The following is a 20,306-nucleotide window of genomic DNA, read 5'->3' on the forward strand; positions in this document are numbered from 1 at the left end:
ATACAGATAGGGATTTTAGATTGTGAGCCCCAATGGGGACAGTGTGTCTCATGTATGTAAAGCGCTGCGGAATATGTTAGCGCTATATAAAAATAAAGATTGATTTATTTTATTTTTTTTTATTATGCAAATAAGTGTGCAACGTCATACCTGACGAAATACTGTAGACTGCTAATAGTACATACTGTACAGTAAATGGGATTGTTCAAAGGGTTGACCAACAGACCTCTGACGCGCTGTTCTCTCCAGCATGACTTATCCGTGTTTAAAGCATTATTATGATTATTATTACTATTTAATAAAAATTGATTTATATTTACAAAAACACTCATTTTCCTCGTTTTTTTGACATTTTTCCTGAGTGTAATTATGTGGTGGCTTTATATTTGGTAACACTTGTTGCCCTCTAGGCCATCCAATCCTATCATGTGCGGTATGGATTTGTGTTTGCTAATCTACCCTGAATGTAGGAAACTCATGGTTCGGAATATGTGAGAGGACACACCAAAGAAAATGTATTAAATGTTTCATTCTTTTTTTTTTGTCCCTCAGATTTTACAAAGGCTGTGGGGGTCACTACAGTGATTTTTTCACACAGGTACGTTACGGTTTCTATGACAAAAGGATTAAAGGGCAGATATTGAATCAAATGTAACCAACCACAGAGACAATGAGACCCCAGTTACTACTACAGTATGTGTTCACTCAGTCTAAGAATTGCCATTGGTCTTGCTGCTGGCATAATCCATTCCATTATCATTTTTCCCAGTGGGGAAATAAAGGTCAGAAATGTAACACATAAAACCACAAATACATTATAAATGTAAAACAAGTTAAAATCACTATGATGATAAATGGTATTGTATAAAAACTAGTTCAGTATTACATACTACTATAGTGACCAATATATAAATTTGATATTTTATTTGTATTTAGCTTTTTATGTTAATTTGTTTTTTAAAGGCTATGTACAATTTAGCGCTGGGGAGTTTTAGGTGGCTTTTATTAAAGAGGTTTTCCTGGATATGCTTTTTTAATCATTAGGGTTGCACTTGATGATCACAATAACTGCTCCAGCGCTGACTCTCTGCTGTTAGTCCAGTCCTTGTTGACAGCCTGCAGCGGTGACGTCACTATTACAGCACATTTGACCAGTGCAGTCAATTGGCAGAGCTGCTGGGCTCAATGAGTGGTCGCTGCAGCCTGTCAAAAAAGACCAGAGCAGCGGAGGCAATATAGCACTGGGGCAGAGGAAGGTGAGTATTGCTGACTTTGTAATGTTTAAAGGGAACCTGATAGCTGAATTTACAGTAATTACAGCTCTGCATTTATCATTAAATGCCTGTGTCAAGCAATGCCTATGTTAAGGGAAAGTTGCTTGTATGAATGAAAGATCAGCATTTTAATATTCTGCTGCTGCATATGCTAATTAATTTGACTAGTCGGTGTAGCGTATTGTATTGCTGAGCAGTCCAGCCCAGACAGCTGATATCATGCCCATACCGGCGCAGTTATGGTGGTCCCTGAAGTGCCCCTCTTCTTCCTCCAAACATCCTATCTCACACAAATTCCTGGTGACCACTGTGATTTTGGCACAGTGATCTGCTTATGTGCCATTACCCTGGCATCACACTGCACCCCCGAAGTTTAACTGGCCAAGCGCTTCCCTCTGCAATCTGTTACTGTGCTGAGTCGGGAGGTAGTGGCTCATACAGTGAACCTTTTCCTATATGCCAGTACGTTCCAGCTCAGTGCAATACACAGCACCGCGGCACTATGATTAAGAACCATCATATGGGTTTGAAAAGCATAAGATGCAGATTTTACATTTTTTTGGCTCTCCTGCCAACACACTATTGGTTTTTAATATGCAGAAGTAAAAGTTTTGATTTTTATACATGAGACGTGATACTGGAATAACCTTTTATACAGCACCGCGGCACATCTGGTGTGAGCAGAGCTGGGTTCTGGTCCGCGTTGTGATCTTCTCCCTGTATGCCACTGAACTATCATACTCGTATAGTATCGAGTTGGCACGTAGTGGCACACAGGGAGAAGATCACAGCACAGACCAAAAGGTCTTCTCACATCAGATGTGCTGCGCTGCAGTGTATCATGCTGAGCTGATAAGAATTGGCCAGTCAGACTTTGGGTGTGTAGTGAGACGCTAGGGTAGTGGCCCACAGGCAGATCACTGTGCACACCCGAGGTCAGAGTGGCTACCAGGGATTTGTACGACACAGGGTGTTGGGAGGAAACGGAGGGGCACTATAGGGACCTCAATGGACGTGATATCAGCTGCCTGGGCTGGACTGCTCAGAAGAACCTCTGGCCACTACTACTAGTCAATATAATTAGCATATGCAGAAAAAATATTAAAATGCTGATCTTACGTTTATAGAAGCAACTTTCCCTTCAGATAGGGGTTGCTTTAAACAAGCATTTGAAGACAAAAGCCATGCTGTAATTAGTTAATGGGGTAAATCCTGCTAACAGCTGGACTTTAAAGATTTTCCTTTGTTTGGCTTCCACTGCTTCAATTGTAAACAATGAAGAGCAAGCAGTAGTTGCCTGAGTGGCCTATTCAAACACCTCATTGGGGAGGATTGTATCATGTATCATATTAGCCCTGGCTCAGATCTTCTAACTGCGTCTCCACAGGTATGCCTGATGGCTTGAATAATGGGCCTATCATGACAAGTATTGCATGTAGGCTGTCAACCATGCATAGGGAGGGGGAAACAGAAGATGCAAGCCAAGACTAATCTGGGGGAACAGACATCCCATTGGACTAGTCCTGCCTCATTAGCAGATGTGATAATCAGCTGTAGAACTAAAGTTCATTTTTAAGAAACTGCAACATAAGCACATAAAACATCTTTTTAGACAAAAGGAGCTGGAATGGATTCCACTATAGTAGTTATTGGGAATAGCCAGGTTCCCTTTATCTGTCCCAGATTAAGTGTAAATAGACTTGAAAATCCTGTTGGTTGGTTCTCTATAAAAGGCTATGTGTCCACAGTAGAATGTACCTGCGGATTTGCCGCGGATTTACCGCGGATTTGCCGCGGATTTTGATGCAGATTTTTTTTTTTTCCCCATTCTATACCCAAATCCGCACCAAAATCCACAACAAATAATTGACATGCTGCAGATTTTTCCGCATCAAAATCCGCGGCAAATCCGCAGCGGAAAAATCCGCAGCATGGACACAGCATTTCCAAAATGCCATTGAAATGGCTTGGAAGTGCCGCTGCTGCAGATTTTCGGGAAATCCGCGGTAAATCCGCGGCAAATCCGCGGCAAAATCCGCGGTAAATCCGCAGCGTGGGCACATAGCCTTAGTCTAAAGTAAAGCCAGTGCTATACTGGTGCTAGGATGCTGAATCCAGGCATACATTCAGTTCTGAGATTGGATATTTTACTACAGTAATATTTGCAAATAAAGTTACAGAAATTCAGTTACTTGATTCACAAATGAAACAGGGACGAGAACATGGGGGGGTCAGGTCTTGCTATCTAATCCCGCCCCTGTCTGTCTGGCCTCCCTCCCCCTGCCACAGTCATAGACCTTAATTCTGGCACCTGCTCAGTAGCATTTATCACTATTGCCGTAAACTCTTCACTAAGATGGTGTCAGAGTAGGTCCCTGCGCATAGCACTATCATTGGCTCCATCTTTGTAAAGACTCTCTCTTCTTTCATTTGACTGATGGACGCGTGATGCGAGGGTGGCACATGCGCCCTCGCATCCTCAGCTCTCATTGTGACCGCAAGAGCCGACCCCATATTCCCACGCGTGTTGCACCTATCAATCAAATAACAGTGCATTACTGTAACTTTACTTGCAAATATTACTGTAATAAAACATCCAATCCCAGAACTGAAGATATGCTTAGATTCAGCATCCTAGCGCCAGTATAGCTTTACTTTAGACATGAAAATCCTGCTGGTTGGCTCTCTTGGTTTCCTTATGTGAGCCTTTTCTAAATTACCAGAAGATTGTCTTTATGGATCTGGAAATTGACTGGTCTGATAATTCTAGCTTTTCTATATCTGTGTAACATTGTGTAAATTTCAATCACATGTGTTACAGGCTCCTAGATTTACTCACCCAGACACTGAGGCCAGTCTTTACGTAGTGAGCACTTTACGGAGCCTCCGATGCACACGCAGATGTTACATGTGTCCTTCTTCCAAGTCTCACTGTCCTGATACTCTTTTCCTTCCCATGAACATGTGAGCCGGCGACATTCACAACTTTCCAGGGCTTTTACCCTGGCCTGGAGATCAGCATTCTGTGGGCATAATGATAATATCAATTTCAGTTTTACTCCTACCTACAAGTATATCCATCCAAAGAAGTATTATCAGCCATTATAACATAATCTGAACTGTATTGTTTTCCATGGAGATATAGAAATTATATTTAACGGATCAATTCACGTTGAGCTGTAATGGATTTCACTAGTGTTGAGCGAGTATGCTTGTCACTACTCGGTACTCGCACGAGTATCACTGTACTCGGGCTACTCGGCGGGGACCGAGTAATTTCGCGATACTCGTGCTGTACTCGTGGTCTTCATGTTGGCGCTCTTTTTAGAGCCATCCCTTATGCAGGGATTGGCTGGCAGACCACTGCAATGCCACAGCCCTGTTACTTGTGGAATTGCAGTGATTGGCCGGCCCTCACAGCGTGACCGTGCCTTTAGCCCGACACTTCCCCGCTCGGCTATGGCCCCTCCCGCACTCCACTCCGCGTGTATATATATATATGCACGCTTACACACACACGCACGTTTTTTTTTTTAATTTACAGTTTTAGGGTTTCTACATGCTGCCGGGGGTCATTTCAGAATAATACTCGGGTCTCCCATAGGATAACATTGGGCTCGGTGCTCGGGCCGAGTACACGAGTATTTGGAGATGCTCGGCCCGAGCCTCGAGCTCCTGAGCATTTTAGTACTCGCTCATCACTAGATTTCACGTGTCGGCACTGGGTCGTGTTAAGCCTGAGAATAAACAATTATCTAAATCTCTGAAACAATCCTCTGGGATCACCTTATCAGCTCAGGCCTTTTAGGAGCTCTGACATGATGTGATTCAGGGAAAGTACAAGAGCCTTTGTCCTGAGAACAAGAAAACATATCAGCAAAATGTAGTTTACTAGGGATTCCCATAGGACAACTTGTAAATTACATTAAATGTGAAAATAGCTCACCGACCGTTGATTACAAACTACTTAGAAGAGTGTATGAAACAATTTGTCTGTACTTTTTATCTCCTAAAACATTTCTACACGTGATTAACAGGGGGTGTAACAAGAAGCAGAGCACTTGTCAATGCTCCATTATGCTATATTCCTGTATTCTTATACTTTCCAAATGAGCACATTCTCTCCTGGAATTTCTCATCTAAATACCCACCTGGACAGAAAACCTACATGAATACCACCTGGCATCTACACGCCAGGAATGCCCCGATTTGTGGTGACCTTTTGCCCACTGCAAATAGCTAATTAGTTCCAGTATGATTTGGGTTATTCATTTGTTTTATATTAATAATTCCAGGCTAATAGGGAATTCAATGTATTATTTCTTCACATTAGCCTACAGTCTAAATACGCTTAAAGGGTTATTCAAATGTTCATTAATGGTTAAAAAACTGCAAAATGCTTGTAGAGAAAGATGTTTTTGTCAAGACCAGAGGGATTTTAAATGTAAATTCATTGTTTACTGGCCATTGCCTAGGTTACCAGCCACTGCTGATGCCTTTAGCGGTGGCCAATCTGCAGTGCTTACGAGTAATTTCTAATGGAGGTTGTAAGCGGAGCTCAAACTGTCCAGATCACTGGATAGTACTGTCAGTTTTTGATCCTGCCAGTTTTGGTGTTCCTGCACTCCTCCGAGGTTGGAGAGGCAAAGATGACTTTTAGGGTAAGTTCACACAGTGCGTTTTTCTCGGCGTTTTTGCGCGTTTTACGGGTGCGTTTTTGCTCAGAAAACTGCATGACTTTGCTTCCCCAGCAAAGTCTATGAGTTTTCATTTTTGCTGTCTGCACACAGCGTTTCTTTTTAGCTGCGTTTTTGTGGTGCCCACAAAAACGCAGCATGTCAATTATTTTTGCGTTTTTCACTGCGTTTTCCACCCATTGAGTTCAATGAGATGTTCAAAAACGCAATGAAAAACGCAAATTGCAAATATAGCTGCGTTTTAGTGCGTTTGTGGGTAATAAAGTGACATGTACAGGAAGAGGATTCTGTCTGTCAGTAAACACAAAAGCGTGAATCCTCCCGGTACCGCCACCGCTGCTTCAATCTCCCGTCCTGCCATGTCTGCTGCCGTGTGGCGCCATGTCCGGACAGGAGGTGGAAGTAGCTGCAAAATCAAAAGTGAACAGTAGAAGAAAAAAAGTCATACTCACCTGTCAGCAGTCTCCCAGTGCCATGTCTGCTCTCAGCTCCACTCCCGGTACCGCCACCCCTGCTACGGCTGTGTGCCGATTCCCGGGGACGTCCGATGGCTGCAGGACCTGGTGGTGGATCACCTGATGCGGTCACCTGATGCATCACCTGATCGTAAGTCTCGCGGTGACGCCGGCTTTTTACCGCCCGGCTTAAACTATCAGCTGATGCCGTCAGGAGACCGCTTCACTGATTACCGGCAGCTCCTTCAGCGATCGGACGGGAGTCAGCACGGACGTATGTAGGGTTTTTTTGTTTGTTTTTTTGGTTTTGTTTTTTTTTTGGCACCGATGCATCAGCTGATTGTATAAACGGCGTGTATACAATCAGCTGCTGTGTCATGTGATTCACATCCTTGAACCTGACACATCATCTGATCGCTTTGCCTTCCAGCAAACTGATCAGCTGATATTAGATCTGGATTGGACGGCATGGGATCCTTGACCCAGGATTACTGCGGAGGGGGGTTCTTTATTTCAATAAAGATGGAGTCACTAATTGTATTGTGTTTTATTTCTAATAAAAATATTTTTCTGTGTGTTGTGTTTTTTTTAATCTTTACTAGAAATTCATGGTAGCCATGTCTAATATTGGCGTGACACCATGAATTTCGGGCTTAGGGCCAGCTGATAATATACATCTAGCCCTAACCCCATTATTACCCAGTGAGCCACCCGGCATCAGGGCAGCTGGAAGAGTTGGATACAGCGCCAGAAGATGGCGCTTCTATGAAAGCGCCATTTTCTGGGGTGGCTGCGGACTGCAATTCGCAGCAGGGGTGCCCAGAAAGCTTGGACACCCTGTACTGCGGATTCCAATCCCCAGCTGCCTAGTTGTACCTGGCTGGACTCAAAAATTGGTCGAAGCACACGTCATTTTTTTTTTTAAGTATTTCATGAAATTCATGAAATAATTAAAAAAAAAGGGCTTCCCTATATTTTTTGTTCCCAGCCAGGTACAAATAGGCAGCTGTGGGTTGGGGGCAGCCCGTACTGCCTGCTGTACCTGGCTAGCATACAAAAATATGGCGACGCCCACGTAATTTTTTTGGGGGGGGGGAAAAAACTCCTGCATACAGTCCTGGATGGAGTATGCTGAGCCTTGTAGTTCTGTAGCTGCTGTCTGCTCTCCTGCATACACTAGTGGATGGAGTATGCTGAGCCTTGTAGTTCTGCTCCCCCTGCCTCTACCTCCAGCATACAGTCCTGGATGGAGCATGCTGAGCCTTATAGTTCTGCAGCTGTCTGCTCTTCTGCATACACTAGTGGAGAATGAAGAACATATTGAAGAAGAAAATGACATCAGACTTTTTTTTTTTTCAACAATATTTAATGGCATTGTTCACTGATAAAAAAACGCATAAAAACGCAGTGAGCAAAAAGGCAGCAAAAAACGCACCAAAACGCGGAAAAACGCATGCGTTTTGCCAATTTTTTTGCCGCGGGTGTGTTTGTGCGTTTTTTGCCACAAAAAACGCAGCGTCAAAAAAACGCAGTGTGAACTTAGCCTTATTCCAGCATTGGAGAGAGCATAGTTTGGGGCAGTGGTGTGAAATGCTGATGGTCCAAATTGTTACTCAAGCAGGAATGCATCATCCACCAGAAAGCAAGAATCCTGTGGAGCAATGTGGTCCTGCCAAAGATGAGACATCCCCTTGAATCTAAACAAGAGCTGGCCATATTTGTCAACCTAAAAGCTCTTTCTCAAGACATATGCATTCTTATCATAGTGTGGATACATTCTCGGTCGGAAAAGGGTAATAAGGCACTGCTAGACAGCTATGAGAGCAACTTATCTCCCTGAGAGAAAACTGAACGACCAGTTAAAATTTGTGGTTTTACCAATAAGGCATGTATAGGGGGAGCTTTTGGCCAACTGAGTTTTTGGTGGACTTTGATCTATGGTGTATGGGCATCTTAAAGAAAAATGACCCGTTTCAATGTGAATGAACTAACCTGAACTTTCATCATATCAAGCATATTAGTCAAACCCTGAACCACTTCCTCCAGCCTTCGCATTCTTTCTTCTTGAGAAAGAAAAGTTGTGGGAACTTCGCTCTGCTGCTGCTGATAATGTTGTGTGTCAGACACGTCTGGGGCTCGAGGCTGCCTCTGCACATCCTCATCATCCATGTGCCGCTCCACAGATAGCGAGTAGGGTAGAGGGAGAGAATCTGGGGAAAAAGAAGGTTGTTCACATTATGGTACAGTATAAAAGGTATATTAGTGAAAATACAGGAAGGTCATTCACCTATTCTACCATTAATTTATCACTAGTATGGCACTGTATTAATGTACACAAAATTGGAAAAGACATCTACATGTACATGCTCAAAAACAGAAACAATCTCTACAAAAACATTTATAATGATTCAGTGTGATTTACTGATAATTAGGCCAACTATAATAATGATGTATGATGATACAAAAGTAGAGCTAGTACTCAATGTGGCAGCAAAAGGGCTCAGTGGTTGGTACTGTTTCTTCGCCGCGCTAGGTTATGGACTTCAAACAGACCAAATAAAACATCTGCTTAGAGTTTGTATGGTATCTTCATATTTACCTGGGTTTTCTGTGAGTACTCTGATACGTCTCCAGTTCCTTTCACACTCAAAAAATATGTACTTATTGGAAATTTAGATTGGGAGTCCTATTGGGCCCCATTTCATTATAGGAGTGTTGAACAACGTTCATTTTAAAGTTGATTTTAATCAATAGATGATATAATAATAATAGTATGTACAATTGGATGGGTTTAAAAAAATGTTCCTGTGCTAAGATAATGTTATACATATGAGCCCCTGCTATGTACTGTGTAATGACCATGTCTGACCATGCACGGAACACAGTCTGATCATACCACATCTCCTGGGAAGGGGAGGAAGTAATAAAGTATACAGACATTACAGCACGGGATCGCAAATTGTTCTTTCCATGAGGTAAAATATTTAAAAAAACAGACAGGGAAATGCTTTACATCACAAAAAGAATCAGATATGTGTGCTGTTTCTATTTGTCTTAGGCTGCTTTCACACATCCGGCTTGAGCTCTGCGGCTCAATCCGGCTGTGCAAGCTATGCAACGGATGCGGTGAACACACCGCATCCTTTGCATACGTTTTTCCTTTGCGGCCAGTCCGGTTTTTGCCGCTTGCGGCATGCTACTGAGCATGCGCAGTGGCAAAAACCGCATGCGGCGGCCGGATGCGGTTATTGCCGCATCGCGCCGCATCCGGCCGCCATAGGCATGCATTGAAAAATGCGCCGCATCGGCCGAATGCGGCGCAATGCGGGTTTTTTTGCCGCACGAAAAACGTGCCAGGCAACGTTCCATCCGGCCGCCGCATCGGCTAAATCTGCCGCATGCGGCAAAAACCGGATGGAACGCAAGGCCTTGCGGCACAATGCGGCACTAATTAAAGTCTATGCAGAAAAAACGCAACCGGCAGCAAAAAAAAAACGGTTGCGATTTTCCTGCAAAGTGCCGGATTGCGCCGCATTGCAGAAACCGGAGGTGTGAAAGCAGCCTTAGTTAAAACTGTTATTTAATGTTTTTCATGCTTGTCTCTGCTGCCATCTACTGGTCATACCTTTCGGCTCCTCTGTTTCTTTTGTCCAGCCCATGGGAGTGTCTGATGACCCTCTTGCATCACATCCTGGTATGTTCATTCCAAACCAGAGTTTGTGTGAACAACATCCCTTATTGGAGATACCCATCTTCCCATCAATTGTAACCATCTTCCCTGTCCATGCTGAAGAAAAGCAGGCTCAAACTATGATGCTGCCACCATCATGTTTGACAGTGGAGATTGTGTGTTCAGGGTGATGAGCTGTGTTGCTTTTACGCCAAACAAACATATCGTTTGGCATTGTGCCCAAAAAGTTCAATTTTGGTTTCATCTGACCAGAACACCTTCTTCTACATGTTTGGTGTGTCTCCCAGGTGGCTTGTGGCAAACTTTAAACAACACTTTTTATGGATATCTTTGAGAAATGCCTTTCTCTTTGTCACTCTTCCATAAAGGCCAGATTTCTGCAGTATATGACTGATTGTTGTCCTATGGACAGACTCTCCCCCCTCAGCTGTAGATCTCTGCAGTTCATCCAGAGTGATCATGGGCCTCTTGGTTGCATCTCTGATCAGTCTTCTCCTTGTTTGAGATGACATTTTTGAGGGACGGCCGGGTCTTGGTAGATTTTCAGCGGTATGATACTCCTTCTGTAGCACCCCTGAGACCCTCAGGGCTCTAAATGGAACTGCATCCTCTCGGGGATGCAGTACCTACCCCCTGGGACCTGGAGTATCAGTGCCTTTTCCATTAAAACACAATCTAAATCCTAGTTCTCCTCTCCACACTGGGTATAGAGGATTAACCACATAAGGGGATGGTCGCCATGGGAACATGTCCCTGGGTATAGCCAGCCTGGTGGGAGGGGTCAGTCAGTTGGTAGTAAGGAGAGAGTCGAGAAGCACACAGGAGAGGTGTGCGGATGCGCCTGAGCTGGGTCCATGTAACGGTGACCCCGTGGACACAGGAGAGAGGTCGCCATGATGGGTACCGAGATACCGCTGGGACCGGAGCACGCACGGGGCACAGGGCTCTAGGTCAAGTGCAATTTTTAGACTGTTTGGCAAATACCTGCCCGGTGAGGACACCTTAACGGACTTCACCGAACCAAATAATCTGGGGGCATCAGCAGTAAGCAGTAATCTAGGATCGGGGTTCAGACACTTACCTCCCCGCAGGGCCCGCACTGCCCGCCGTACGGAGAAGGAGACTGTACCCCAAAAGGGACAGTCGGGGTACCCAAACACTCCAAGGTACGGGGACTTAATCTACAGAGAGTACCAGGGACAGAGTAACCTGGGTCCTCCGGGGACCTGAACCAGCAACCCCTGGATCCACAGTGAGTAAAGACTGTTAAAGACAACCTGGTGTGGTCTCCATTATTGCCCCACTACATCTCCCAGGCACAGCCCTACCTGCAGAGGGCCTACCATCACAGCTGCCACTACCACCAGATCTGGGAGTACCCACATTAAGCAGCGGTGGTGCTCCATGATTAACCGCAACCCACAGGTGGCGTCACATGACAAAAACCAAAAACTCATCTCCCCCGTAAATACCCCCCATTAACAAGAGGGGCCCAGAGCACGGGACCGGACAACGGCCACCAGAGTGATATTCCCATTTGTTACCGCCCGGGACCGAGTAACCCTTTCTCTGGGCGCTACCCTTCCATTTCAATATGATCGCTTGCACAGTGCTTCTTGGGATGTTTAAAGTTGTGGAAATCTTTTTGTAACCAAATCCAGCTTCAAACTTCTCCACAACAGTATCACGGACCTGCCTCTTGTGTTCCTTGGTCTTCATGATGCTCTCTGTGCTTTAAACAGAACACTGAGATTATCACAGAGCAGGTGCATTTATACGGAGACTAGATTACACACAGGTGGCTTATATTTATCATCATCAGTCATTTAGGACAACAATGGATCATTCAGAAATCCTCAATAAACTTCTGGAGTGAGTTTGCTGCACTGAATAATATTACATGCCCCAATTTTCAGTTATTTATTTTTTACAAAAGTTTAAAATAAGTGTCGCGGGTGGAGGAGGGGACGCTGCGCTCTCCCACTGCTCGGGTCCGGCTGCCGCTGCTGCGGCTGCTGCTGCTCGGTGGTGGCTCGAGCGGTGGGCCGGATCCCGGGGACTCGAGCGGCGTTTCCTTGCCCGTGAGTGAAAAAGGGGATTTGATTGTGGGTATTTATTGTCCTTGACGCCTCCCACGGTTGTGGTGATAATGGTGACACCACCGCTGCTCTAGACGGGGATCCCGGAAGCGGTGACAGGGAGCAGCTTGGTTGTTACTTCTCCCCTCCGTGGGTAGGGGGTTGGTTGTCCCGGGGCCCGGTGATGGGGTAGGGATGGATGGCAGGCGGGTTACGGGGCCTGGCGAGGTGCAGGGTCGCAGGGGCAGCGCTGTGCCGCACGGCACGGTGGTCCTCACTCAGCCCAATGATGAAGACACAGTTCTTGGTAAAACACTTGGCTGGATGGACGGGTCCCACAGACGGCTGCAGTGCTGTTTCTCCCGGCAGGTTGATGGTGACTGCCTTTCCCTGCACCTAAGTACGGTTGATAGTTCCGATGGGTTCCCACCGGTAACCCGCTCCCCAGCTTGGATATGGGCTGGAGGAGCCCCTCTTTGCCTGCAGGCGCTGGCCCTGAGAAACGGTTGCCTTGGCGGTGGCGGTGTCTCCCTCTGTTGGTTGGACTGTTGCCTTCTGTCGGGACTTGACTGTTTGTAAGCCCAGGAGGTCCCCTTCACTAACGGATTCGGCAAATTCACGGCGACTCCTAGCCTTGCCGGGGTCCGAAAAGCCCCTGCCAGATGGTGCTGGCTTCTCTTTGCGTACCGGTCCGGTACCGCCGGGCCACCGCCCGTCCACGGTCCTTACGGTAGACTCCAATCAGCCACTCCTGCCGACGGTCACCACCGTCTGCCAACCTTGCTGATCCGTCCGGGCCACACACCCGGACCAACTTCAGGCTGCTCAACTACCACTTCCTTGTGCTCACTTTCACCTCAACAACTCATCTGCCTGGTTTTCCCGCCTCCAGGACTGTGAACTCCTCGGTGGGTGGGACCAACCGCCTGGCCCACCCCCTGGTGTGAACATCAGCCCCTGGAGGAAGGCAACAAGGGTTTTGTGTCTGACTTCGGTGTGCCTGCTGGGAGTGTGGGGTGTTGGATGTTGTGCTCTGTGGCCCCTGGCTTGTCCAGGGCACCACATTAGCAATAAATTTTGTTTATCTTCACAATTGTGTCCCACTTGTAGTTGATTCTGCACCATAACATTAACATTTTTATCTTTATATTTGAAGTCTGGGAAAAGGTTGAAAAATTCAAGGGCGCCGAATATTTTCGTAAGGCACTGTATTTCAAGTGTTTATTTCTGTTAATGTTGATGATTATGGCTTACAGCCAATGAAAACCCAAAAGTCATTATCTCAGAAAATTAGAATGATTACCAAAAAACACCTGCAAAGCCTTCCTAAGCTTTTAAAATGGTCGCTTAGTCTGGTTCAGTAGGCTACACAATCATGGGAAAGACTGCTAAAATTTGTGGTAAGATTCACAAGGAGTGGACTGCTGCTGGAGTCAGTGCTTCAAGAGTCACCACACACAGACGTATCCATGACATGGGCAACAACTGTTGTACTCCTTGTGCCAAGCCACTCATGACTGATAGATAACGCCAGAAGTGTCTTACCTGGGCCAAAGAGAAAAAGAACTGGACTGTTGCTCAGTGGTCCAAGGTGTTGTTTTCAGAGGAAAGTACATTTTGCATTTCATTTGGAAATCAAGGTCCCAGAGTCTGGAGGAAGAGTGGAGTGGCCACAATCCAAGCTGCTTGAGGTCTAGTGTGATGTTTCCACAATCAGTGATGGTTTGGGGAGCCATGTCATCTGCTGGTGTAGGTCCACTGTGTTTTATCAAGACCAAAGTAAGCGCGGCCGTCTACCAAGAAATTTTAGAGCACTTCATGCTTCCCTCTGCCGACAAACCTTTTGGAGATGGAAATGTCATTTTCCAGCAGGACTTGGCACCTGTCCACACTGCCAAAAGTACCAATACCTGGTTTAATAACCACAGTATCAGTGTGCTTGATTGAACAGCAAACTCAACTGACCTAAACCCCCTTTGAAAATCTATGGGGTGTTGTCAAAAAGAAGATGAGAGACACCAGACCCAACAATGCAGACAAGCTAAAGGCTACTGTGCCGCCCCCGTGCCAGCAGTCGGTGCTGCTCGGATCCGGATCTACGGTACGGCTCGAGGGGTCCTCCGGACCCGGGGGTCGCGCGGACACTCCAAATAAAGGGGGATTGGTTGTAAAATGTCTGTGACACCACCCACGGTGTGTGGTGAGATGTAGCGCCACCGCTGCCATTGAGGGGCTCCCAGGGACGTTGTGCTGGCAGCTGGATGTTAACCCCTCCGTGGGTAGGGATGGATGTCCCGGGGCCCAATGTCTCCATGCTGAGGATGGTGAGTGCAGGGGCCGGCGCACTCGGCCAAGCCGGGGATGTTACTCATGGTCGAATAAAGCACACAAGTCCTGTGGTAAACCAAGGAGATGGTGGCCGGCTGCCGCAGATGGGTGTATCTGATCCCACACCCTGGTTGGTAGTCAAAGTCTCTCTCCTCTGCACTCAGCGTGTTGTAAGTAGGACTTCCCGGTGTGGAACACGGGAGTCTGCTCCCGGTCCTTTGGTTGGCCGTCTGACGCTGACCCTTGGGATCTACGGGCCCTAGCGATGGCCCTATCCCTCTCTGTGGGTGGTTGTCTACTTTTCGGGACTTAGGTTGGGACAGGACCTAAAATCCTGCCCTCAATTGGTTATTTAGCTAGGCCGTCGGTGCCGGTCCTGGCTTCAGGGTCCAAGTACCCCCTCTGTGTACACGGTTTCCGGGTCGGTTCTCTAGTGTCGGTACCGGCGGGCTCCAACACTGTCCCGATCCACCTCTGATCTCCGGCTGCCGACTTCCTGTCTCCTGCAGACTCTGGCTACCGTCTGCCACCCAGCCAAGGTATAAGGGCTCCGACCCTGGCACCTGCCAGACTTCACCTCTAAACTTGAACTCCACCTGATCTAATCTGACTGTTTTCCCACCCCGGGCTCTCCAGACCCCTAGGTGGGAGTTTCCTAACTGCCTGGTCCCGCCCACTGGTGTGTCCGTCCTTCCCTGAGGGGGGTGACTGGGGTTTCAGGTTGGCTGATTTAACCCTTCGTGGAATAGGTGTTATGCAGGGGCCTATATGTTCAACTACCTGGTTTTTCAGGGCGCTACACTACTATCAAAGCTACCTGAGCCTCTATAACACCTCAGCAGTGCCATAGGCTAATCGCCTCCATGCCACGCCACAATGATGCAGTAATTCATACAAAAAGGAGCCCCGACCAAATATTGAGTGCATTTACTGTACAGACTTTTCAGGAGGCACCAACATTTCTGAGTTTAAAATAATTTTTTCAGTGGGTCTTATATAATATTCTAATTTTCTGAGATAATGACTTTTGGAGTTTTCATTGGCTGTAAGCCATAATCATCAACATTAACAGAAATAAACACTTGAAATAGATCACTCTGCTTGTTATGTCTATATAATATATGCGTTTCCCTTTTTGTACTGAATTTCTGAAATAAATTAACTTTTTGATTATATTCTAATTTATTGAGATGCACTTGTATATAAGATTTTGTCAGCTAAGTAACATTTTTTAAACACGTCCAATTGTATAAATTATTATTATTATTATTATTATAAGATCTATTGATTAAATCAACTTTAAAATTAACTTTGTTCGTGGAAAAACATCTTTAAGACAGCAGCTGCAGAACTACAAGGCTCAGCATCCTCCATTCACTAGTGTATGCAGGAGAGTAGACAGCAGCTGCAGAACTACAAGGCTCAGCATCCTCCATCCAGGACTGTATGCAGTTTTTTGCCCAAAAAGAAAAAAAAAATGACATGGGCTTTGCCATGTTTTTGTATGCTAGCCGGGTACAGCAGGCAGGTACGGGCTGCCCCCAACCACCAGCTGCCTATTTGTACCCGGCTGGGAACCAAAAATATAGAGAAGCCCTTTTTTTTAATTATTTCATGAATTTCATGAAATAATTAAAAAAAAAAAAATGATGTGGGCTTCGCCTAATTTTTGAGTCCAGCCGGGTACAACTAGGCAGCTGGGGATTAGAATCCACAGTGCAGGGTGCCCAAGCTTTCTGGGCACCCCCACTGCAAATTGCAGTCCCGCAGCCACCCCAGAAAATGGCGCTTTCATAGAAGCGCCATCTTCTGGCGCTGTATCCAACTCTTCCAGCTGCCCTGAAGCCGGGTGGCTAGCTAGGTAATAATGGAGTTAGGGCTAGCTGTATATTATCAGCTAGCCCTAAGCCCGAAATTCATGGTGTCACGCCAATATTAGACATGGCCACCATGAATTTCTAGTAATGATAAAAAAAAAAAAAAACAACAACACACAGAAAAATATTTTTATTAGAAATAAAACACAACACAATTAGTGACTCCATCTTTATTGAAATAAAGAGCCCTCCTCCGCAGTAATCCTAGGTCAGGGTCCCGCGCCGTCCAATCCGGATCCAATATCATCTGATCGGTTTGCTGGAAGGCAAAGCGATCAGATGATGTGTCAGGATCAAGTGCCTGAATCCCATCACACTTCAGCTGATTGTATAAAAGCCGGTTATACAATCAGCTGAAGCATCGGTAGAAAAAAAAAAAAATAATACTCACTTATGTGCTGTGCTGATTACCGGCAGCTCCTGCAGCGATCGATTGGTCAGGAGTCTGATCCCGTCCGATCGCTGCAGGAGCTGCCGGTAATCAGCTGATGAAGTCCCCTGACGGCAGGATCAGCTGATAGCCGGCCGGGCGCGAAAAAGCCGGCGAGACTACGATCAGCTGATGCGTCAGGTGACTGCATCAGGTGATCCATCGCCAGGTCCTGCAAGCAAGGTCCTGCCCCGGGGAGACTGCACACAGCCAGAGCGGCAGTACCGAGACAGGGGCTGGGAGCGGGCATGGCACCGGGACCCTGCAGACAGGTGAGTATATATGACATTTTTTTTTTTTCTACTGTTCACTTTTGTTTTCGCCGCTGCCTCCACCTCCCGCCCAGACATGGCGCCGCACGGAGCTGACATGCACAGGACGGGAGGTGGACGCAGCGGTGACGGTACCGGGAGGATTCATGCTTCTGTGTTTACCAACAGAAGGAATCCTCTTCCTGTACACGTCACTGTAGTACCCACCCCTTGCGTTTATAGCTGCGTTTTTAGTCATAGAAACGCGGCTATATGCGTTTTTCATTGCGTTTTTAACATCTCATTGAACTCAATGGGTGAAAAACGCAGTGGAAAACGCAGAAATAATTGACATGCTGCGTTTTTGTGGTCACCACAAAAACGCAGCTAAAAAAAAAAGCTGTGTGCGGACAGCACTTATGAAAACCCATTGACATTGCTGGGGAAGCAATGTCACTGCGTTTTCAGCACAAAAACGCGGTAAAAAACGCCGCTAAAAACGCGGCAAAAACGCCTAGTGCGCACATACCCTAACGGAGCTGGGTGGAAATGTCGCAAGAATGCAAAAAGTCTCAAAATTTTAGCGCCTCACGTTGCACTCCAACGTTGCAAGCAAAATTTCAATTTATCGGGCCTAATGTCTGTAAAGAAAGATACAGTATGCTCTTTGTTCTTGTATAAGCAAGCAATGACCAGGATAAGAATGAGTAGCTTTGCATGCTGGAATAATGTGCATTATTCTGAACAGAGAAAATTTACTTTATAGTCCAATGGTATTGGGGCCATATGTCAGAAGTAAAATATATCGTGTTTTTTGTTTCCAAACTAAAGGCCGCTTTACACGCAGCGACATCGCTAATGAGATGTCATTGGGGGTCACGGAAATCGTGACGCACATCCGGCCTTGTTAGTGACGTCGTTGCGTGCGACACGTATGAGCGACCGCTAACGATGCAAAATACTCACCAAATTGTTGATTGTTGACACGTCGTCCATTTCCCAAATATCGTTGCGGATTTTGGACGCAGGTTGTTCGTCGTTCCTGAGGCAGCACACATCGCTACGTGTGACACCCCAGGAATGACGAACAACACCGTACCTGCGTCCTCTGGCAACGAGGTGGGCGTGACTTTCATGTGGCTGCTCTCCACCCCTCCGCTTCTATTGGACGCCTGCCGTGTGACGTCGCTGTGATGACGCACAAACCGCCCCGCTTAGAAAAGAGGCTGTTCGCTGCCCACAGCGACGTCGCTAGGAAGGTAAGTATGTGTGACGGGTACTAGCGATTTTGTCCGCCACGGGGAGCGATTTGCCCGTGACTAACAAACGACGGGGTCGGGTGCGAACGCTAGTGACATCGCTAGCGATGTCACAGCATGTAAAGCCCCCTTTACAGTCATATGAACCTTGAGGTGTAGTGAAATCTAGTGTTGGAATCATAGCACGTAGCAAGCTGTTCAAGTCAATCTTAATTTTGACTACGTAAAATTTATAAGAAGCTTCTGTGTGAAGTAATATGATGTCGGTGGGGAGATGGATAGAGAGACTGAAAGAGACAAAGACAGACAGACAAACACACAGAGACAGACGGGGAAAGAGACAGAGAGATAGAGACAGACAGAGAGACAGACAGAGACAGACCTGGAAAGAGACAGAGACAGATGGACAAAGAGTCAGACGGACAAAGAGACAGACCTGGAAAGTGACAGCCCTGAAAAAAGACAGCCGGGCAAAGAGACAGCCGGGCAAAGAGACAGATGGGCAAAGAGACAGATGGGCAAAGAGACAGATGGGCAAAGAGACAGCCCTGGAAAGAGACAGCCAGGCAAAGAGAAAGACGGGCAAAGAGATAGATGGGCAAAGAGATAGACGGGCAAAGAGACAGACAGGCAAAGAGACAGATGGGCAAAGAGACAGATGGGCAAAGAGACAGACGGGCAAAGAGACAGACAGGCAAAGAGACAGACGGGCAAAGAGACAGTCCGGCAAAGAGACAGCCCGGCAAAGAGACAGCCCAGCAAAGAGACAGCCCAGCAAAGAGACAGACCTGGAAAGAGAGACGGGGAAAGAGACAGACGGGGAAAGAGACAGATGGGGAAAGAGACAGACGGGGAAAGAGACAGACCTGGAAAGAGACAGAAGGGGAAAGAGAGACAGACAGACACACACATAGAGACAGACACAGAGATAGAGAGAGACAGACACAGAGATGGAGACAGATAGACTGATACAAATACAGACAGCGAGATAGAAACAGACAGACAAAGACATAAACACAGACAGACAAGTAAAGAGACAGACAGAGAGACAGACAGACAGCGACACACAGATTGAGACTGGGAGAGAGACAGAGAGACAGTTACTATCCCGGGCAACGCCCGGGTACTACAGCTAGTATTTGATAAATGTGTGACCACAGGGAGGGTTCGACAACTGGAGACCATCAATGATGATCATGAGAACAAATTCCCAAAGTCCCTTGTGTGTTAAGGAACATGGGCAACCTCTGCTACATTCACTGTTAGTTAACTTCCTATAGGAGTTATGCACAGGTAGTGGAGCAGTGGTCGCATGTACTCACCAGCGCTTCTTTCACACAGGGTACTATGGGCCTTCAGTTCCAGGAATTGGTGGGGGTCTAAGAGTGAATAGGTGATATATGTTGTTTATGTGAAAACCCCTTTAATGTTTACATGCTGCAACTTTCAAAAAAAGATAATTGTTAGTGTTATAGCGTCTATTAGAAAAAGACAAGTCACGACGATATATGACAATATCTTTATGTATACTATACATCCATCCATAATATTTAACATTGCGCTTTTACTATACATAGAGGGGAATGTTTCCATACACACAACTGTGTGCTGTTTAGACAAATCACAGAGTTTCTGTCTGTATGTAGAAAACTTTGTATTCGTGTATAATAAGTTCTAGCCCTGGAGGTGGTTCCATGTCATTACGAAGAATAAGCAGGCTCCTCACACACCCTGTGACCTCACTCAAGTCACCAATAGGGCTGATACCTCCAGCGGGACAATACTCAGTACTCTGAGCAAGGGGGAAGCAGTACACAAGCTGTAAAGCTTTGTCTGCTAGGAAATCAGAATGTACGCAGCGGCTCATTCATATATATATATATATATATATATATATATATATATATATATATATATATATATATATATACACACACATACACATACACTCACAAAAGTACACACA

General features: G+C 46.1%; 1 protein-coding gene across 1 annotated transcript in view; it reads right to left on the reverse strand.

Annotated features, from left to right (window-relative positions):
• Positions 1–20,306, reverse strand: part of KCP (kielin cysteine rich BMP regulator) — a 338,287-nt gene that overhangs the window by 250,236 nt on the left and 67,745 nt on the right. The window contains exons 4-5 of the mRNA XM_075345388.1: positions 8,419–8,636; positions 4,114–4,297 (exon numbers count right to left, since the gene is read on the reverse strand). Coding sequence (XP_075201503.1) covers positions 4,114–4,297; positions 8,419–8,636 — 402 coding nt within the window. The remainder of the gene's footprint in view (positions 1–4,113; positions 4,298–8,418; positions 8,637–20,306) is intronic.

Source organism: Anomaloglossus baeobatrachus, chromosome 4, assembly GCF_048569485.1.
Source record: "Anomaloglossus baeobatrachus isolate aAnoBae1 chromosome 4, aAnoBae1.hap1, whole genome shotgun sequence".
Classification (NCBI taxonomy): Eukaryota; Metazoa; Chordata; class Amphibia; order Anura; family Aromobatidae; genus Anomaloglossus; species Anomaloglossus baeobatrachus.